Source organism: Prionailurus viverrinus, chromosome X (genome assembly GCF_022837055.1).
Source record: "Prionailurus viverrinus isolate Anna chromosome X, UM_Priviv_1.0, whole genome shotgun sequence".
In the NCBI taxonomy this organism is placed as follows: Eukaryota; Metazoa; Chordata; class Mammalia; order Carnivora; family Felidae; genus Prionailurus; species Prionailurus viverrinus.
In genome coordinates this window covers 95997062-96003320 of record NC_062579.1, presented here as the reverse complement: position 1 = coordinate 96003320, position 6259 = coordinate 95997062, and the positions used below count along the sequence as shown (strand labels likewise).

The 6259-nt window shown below is 50.5% G+C and overlaps 1 protein-coding gene across 1 annotated transcript; it reads right to left on the bottom strand.

Moving 5' to 3' along the window:
- Nucleotides 1-260: 260 nt before the first annotated feature.
- LOC125157400 (testis-expressed protein 13D-like) lies at nt 261-3700 on the bottom strand. The gene is made up of 2 exons (XM_047844082.1): nt 1159-3700; nt 261-570 (listed from the first exon to the last, which is right to left on the bottom strand). The coding sequence occupies exon 1, from the start codon at nt 3698-3700 to the stop codon at nt 1169-1171; it is 2532 nt and encodes an 843-aa protein (XP_047700038.1). The 3' UTR covers nt 261-570; nt 1159-1168.
- Nucleotides 3701-6259: the final 2559 nt, after the last annotated feature.

The window sequence follows — 6259 nt, the reverse complement described above, 5'->3', positions numbered from 1 at the left end:
CCTCTCATGAAAGTTCTGATGTTGTTCCTGGAACTGCAAAATATCTATGTTACTTCAAATGGGTTTACCCGAAGCCCATGCTATATACTAGGCAAATAACTCACTTCTGATCTCAAATTATGCTCTCTCCTATCATCTAATGAAAAAGTTATGATGTGTGCCCTAAATATTAACATATGGTTCTAGCTCCTAACCTAAACTAGGCAATCAATAACAATTTGTGTAATGAATTAAATGTTATCTATCAAATTTGCTATCACTTACAGAATTTAACACCACAACACCCCCCAACTCTTCCAAATTAATTCCTTGTCCCAACAGAGAAATTAAATTCTAACAAAATCATTTTGCCCTCCTTTCTGCCTTAAGGAGTGCCGAAGCATCTCCTCTTCCCCGACTTCCTCTCACTCCTCTCCGCTCCAGCCAACGGGGGTCTCGATGAGGTGCAGGTCAGCAGGAATCAAGTGTGATTTCTTTAAACTCTTAGAAGATCTTCTAATGGGACAGGTTCAGCTTCTTCAGCAACAAACAATTTCTGTGGGGCTCAGAGACACAAAAACAGGCCCTCACCTATAAAATAAAAACCAGGAGCAAACATGAACACTGTAGCCATGTACAAAGGAACAACAGCATTTCCAAGGAAAAGCAGTGCTCCTGAAACTCAGTATAGTTATAACTCGAAAAAGACATGGCTGTTCCCAGCCAAAGACACAGCACTTTCAAAAAAAAGGATGTGAATAAGAAAACAGAAGAGAGTGGAGGGGAGGGCGGGGCAAGGCTCCAAGACTTCAGCTTCTCCAGGATGTCCACCAATCGGCACCAGCCATTCAGAATCCACCACCTGTGAATGTCAGTGCAATCAAGAGAAGTTCCTTTTTAAAGAATATGATACTCAAAAGCAGTCTTTGTTCAAGTAAATTTTAAAAAGTATATAAATACATTTGCATTTATGTGTGTACGTAGTACCCACAATGATAAAAGGTTGTTACTTTGGGTAATAGAATAATGGATTGTTTTAATTCTCTCTACACTAATTTTGGTTTGCAAATTTTCTGTGAGGTAAATAAGTTACTTTTTGGTCAGAAGAGGGTCTTATGAAATTGGTTTTTCTTTGGGCTTATGAAATTGGTCTTTTCTTTCGTTTTCATTCTTACTTACCTTTCGCAAATCAGTGAGTTGGTCCTGGGTCCGGGCCTCCACTCTCAACTTCCACACAGCCTTCCTTGCACTTATAGCAGGCCTTGCGCCATGAAAAATTCATGGCTTTACACCATGGGCACTCCCAACTCTCGGGGCCGCAGCCTGAGGCAGACTTCTCCTGGTGCAGGAAACCCAGAGCTTTTTTCCCTTCTGGTTGCTTGGCCTTCTGCCCCTGAGGCTGCTGTTTCATTGGGCTTTCCCTCACACCACAGCTCCAGCTGTCCCCCTGGGGGGTCGCCTGGGGCCTCTGTAGACTTTCTTCCAGGCTGTGGCTCCTCCTAAACCCCGGGGGGTACCTCTTTGGACTTTCTTGCTGGCTATGGCGTCTTCTGTCCCCCGTCCCCTGGGGTCTTCTTGGACCTTCTTCTTGGCTGTAGTTCCCGCTGGCCCCCAAGGAGAGCATCTCCTGAGGCCTCTCTGGATCTTCTTCGTGGCTACTGCTTCTGCTGGCAACAAGGGGGGCCATCCCTTGGGGTCTTTTTGGACCTTCTTCCTGGCTGTGGTCCCTGCTGGCCCCCAGGGGCACCATCACTTGAGGCCTCTTTGGATCTTCTTCCTGGTTGTGTCTCCCACTGGCCCCCATCTCCTGGGGCCTCTCTGGATCTTCTTCCCGGCTACTCATCCTGCTGGCACCAAAGGTAACCATCTCCTGGGATCGCCCCGAACCTTCTTCCTGGCTGAGGCCCCAGATACCCCCAAAGGGGACCATCCCCTGGGCCTTTGCTGGCCCTTCTTCCTGGCTGAGACTCCAACTATCCCCAAAGGGAACCATCTCCTGAGGATTCTCTGGACCTTCTTCCTGGCTCTGGCCCTGGTTATCTTTAAGGAGTACCACCCCCCGAGGCCTCTCCAAACCCTCTTTCTGACTCTGGCTCCAGATATCCCCAAAGGAGACCATCCCCTGAGGCCTCTCTAGAACATCCTCCTGGCTGAGGCTCCAACTATCCCTAAGAAGTACCACCCCCTGGGGCATCTCTCGATCTTCTTCTTGGCTGTGGCTCCAGCTATCCCCAACAGGAACCATTCCTTGGGCCCACCCTGGACCTTCTTCCCGGCTCTGGCTCCAGCTACTCCAAAGGGTGACCATTCCTTGGGGGTTCTCTGGACCTTCTCGCTGACTCTGGGTCCAGCTCTCCCCAAGGGGGACCACCCCCCGGAGCACCTCTTGATCTTCTTGCTGGCTATGGCTCCAGCTCTCCCCGACGGGAACCATCTCCCAGGCCCTCTTTGCACGGTCTTCCTGGCTCTGGCTCCAGCCATCCCCAAGGGTGGCCATTCCTTTGGCCCACTCTGGACCTTCTTCCTGGCTCTGGCTCCGGCTCTCCCCAGCAGGAACCACCCCCTGGGCCCTCTCTGGACCTTCCTCCTGGTTGTGGCTCCTGCTCTCCCCGATAGGAACCGTCCCCTGGGCTCTCTCTGGATCTTCTTGCTGGCTGTGGCTCCAGCTATCCCCAAGGGGGACCACTTCTTGGGTGTTCTCTGGATCTTCTTCCTGGCTCTGGCTCTGGCTCCAGCTATCTCTGACAGGAACCATCCCCTGAGGCCTCTGCCGACCTTCTTGGCTAAGGCTTCTGATGTCCCTCAGGGGGACTGCACTCTGGAGGATCGCAGGACCTTCCGCCTGGCTGCAGCTCCTCTGGTCCCACCGTGGGACCATCCCCTCTTGGTAGCCCACTGCAGCACGTGGACCAGGTGGCCCGATCCCCAGAGGAGGCATCTGATGTGGAACTACTGCAGCTTCTGCATCCATGACTACTACTGGCGGCAGAGGTGGCGAGACGGGGAATCCCACGGGGAACGGGGCACGGAACGGAAGCAAGTACCGCACGGGCACTGGCAGAGCGGGCTGTACGGCCTGAGCCCAGGGACTCGGGGGTCCCGGCACGTAAAGGACAGCCACCGGGGCCGGCACCCGGGCCTCAAAATACAGCCTGCTGCGCAGCTCCCTGGCCACCACATCTGCATTCCGGGGCCATGCTATGGCCCCAAGTGGCTCGGCCGGAGGCCCAGGCACTCTCTCGAGGGCCAGCGGCACGACCCGGGAGGCCCTCTCCACCTGGAGCAGCCGCCCACGAAGCACGTCACACTCGACCAGAGTCTGCCGCAGGGCGGCCTGTGTGGAGCGCAGCTGTGTGACCGCCGACTCGCGCTCCCCGCGCAGCCGCTGCAGCTCGGAGGCCAGGGCCCAGGTAGTCGTCTCGCGCTCGTCTACTTGGTTCTGCAGCCGCGAGACCTGGCGCTCCTGCTGCTCCCGCTGCCTGGCTCCCACGCGCACGCTCAAGGCGAGCGCGCTCCACGCACAGGCCCTCTTCATGGCGCGCGGCACCTGCGGGTCGGCCAGGACCGTGCGAAGCCGCTCCTCTACCTCGTCCCAGGGCCGCGAGCGCAAGGCCGCGTAGAAATCCGGCCCACCGCCGTTCACGAGGACTTCGTCGTTGATGAACCTGATCACCTCGGTGTGGCGGAACCCGCTGGCGTGGTCCCCAAAGTCGACCGCCATGACTGCTGCGGCCTAGTTAACCGGCCTCCTCACAGCCGCTGCCGCCCCTGCCGCCGTCAGTAAAGGTCCACCCTTCACCTCCCCACTCAGTCCTACTTCAGTCCTTTTCAAGTCCTGCCCTCGTCCTTGACTTCTTTTCTCCCTCACTCCCTTGTTTTCCTTAAAAAAGAAAGAAAGAAAAACGTTCTCTCACCACACCGATGCCCACTGCGTGAAGGGCAAAGATGGCATGATGCGTCACAAAGCTCTGAGCCACAGGAGCCACCGCAAGGTGTTCTGGGAGGCACGGTCCGGGGCCAAGCGCCCCCTGGAAGGCCAACAGAGCGCTCGGCAGCGCTGGGTACTACAGTGAGCCCAGACTGGGAGGGGGCACATCAGATTCTTTGGAGATAGTAATAGTTGCCACTCATGCACATAACGGGCTGGGATGGGACTTTCAAACACACACACACACACACACACACACACACTCCTGGTCTAAAAGGAAGGGTGGTACAAGAATGTCAGAGAACTTTTAGGGGAGGGAGAGAAAGAGTTGAGGTGAAGACTGGGGTTGCAGGACCCCCTGTTCAGGAAGATAAATAGGGTGCATGCCTGGCATCTATCAAAACCCAGAAAAGGGGCAGGACAGAGAAAGACAGGCTACGGTTGCTCTACTGCTGTGGGGAAAGGAATGAAGCTGAACTTTGGGGCAGCAGTGGGAACGAGGTGAAGGAGAGCAAAATATGTCACTTTGGCACATTACTTTGAGTTAAAGTTACTTAAGATACAGTTGATATAAGAAGGACATTCTAACCCTCCTTTGTGCCCCTGAAAGGAGGAAATAAATCACCCATATGAAGGGTACCCTGTCTATTCCCAAAGAGTAGAAGGCACCCTCATCACTGGAAATAGGGAATGAATTTAAGGTTGAGAAGGCAATACAAAACACCTTATTACTTCTTCACTAATTTATGACCCCAAACCCAAACCTCTTTGTCTTGTCAATTCTTCACAATTTTTTTTCTTGCAGTTCTAAAAGTTGCCTGCTTTGGTCACTTTTTTGAGTCTCATATTTATATGGATTTCCTGTATATAAGAAATTAAATTTGTTTTCCTCCTGTAAATCCTACTTATGTTAATTAATTATTAGGCCAGCCAAAGAACCTAGAAGGTAAGAAGGGAAAATTTTTCCACTTCTACAGTTTTGGCATCCAACCTGGGGCCCTCCACTACCCACACATTGCTGAATCTGGGGCTGTGGCACCTGAGAGATCCTGGGAATCTGACAAGAGCCTGCAGAAACTAAGAATTCTTACCACACCAGTCTCCTGGATCTCTGCTCACAGAGTCTGGTGGAAGTGAGAGTGGTGAAAGTCCTTTTTTTTTTTTTTTTTTCTAAATTTAGTTTAGCAGGAGAATATATTTGTGTAAACTAGTTCCTTGGGTATAGTGACTGGTAAATATTTATTACGAATACTCCTATTTTCTATTGCTCTCTTTCCTCCCAAGGACAGTCATTGTTTTCTTTTGTCCCTATCATTTGTCATAAGGAGGGAAACCATTGGGTTGAATGCTTCCCAGACTGGTGAGTTCACAGTTCTGAACAGATTGGCATCTGTTTAGACAAACTTGGCGGTGGGTCCCTTATGTAAAAACCAGATGAGGTTTGCTTTCATCTTGTTCTGTCCTGAGAGTGTGGCCTTGTGACCAGTGAGAATATTCTCTCTGGTCTTTGCCAGTCAGAAGGTACAAGTACTGGCTTGCATCTGGTGGCCAACCAAATAGGCTTGGAAATACAACACATGAAGTCATAGTCAACCTTCTCTTTGTCCAACTGTGCTAGGTCTCAGAGGAGTTTGTCATAAGGTGCCTCAGTTGTCTAAACCACTGTTGTCTTGTTAGTGCTGGAAAAGTATCATTCCAGTAGTACCTTTACAGATTAGTGACTGTGACTGGAGGCATCTCACATTTTCATGGGAAACTGGAGACACCATTTTCACTACATCATTCTTACCACTTGTGACAACAAAGGTTTTTGCTTTTTTATGCTAACTTTGGGAGTGAACCCTCTGGATCTTGTGAGGTCTTGTACCCTCTTTTCGGATGCCTCTTATGTCCATGGTTAAGCTATAAAAAGTCTTATTGGTTTGAGTCTCTATTGAGATTAATATAAGATCCTACTCATCATTGCCAGATAATAAATCCTTTCAATTAGAAAAACTTCTACATTTGAAAAAAAAATTAAAGAGTTCTCATCCTAAACAACTGTTATAGGTACCTATGGAAAGACCAAATTATGAAGTGGATATAGAAGAGAATAATTAGTACCTTTAGGGACTGCCTTAACGAGGTTAAAGAACAGAAATTAGACTTAGAACAAAAATTAAAGTCCACATTCAACATAAATTCCTCTTTTTAAAATCCAGCCCTGGGGCAGCTGGGTGGCTCAGTTGGTTAAGCTCTGACTCTTGATTTCGGCTCAGGTCATGATCTCACTGTTCATAGGATCAAGCCCCATGTCAGGCTCCCATGCTTGAAATCCTCTCTCTCTCTCCCTCCCTCCCTCTCTCTCTCTCC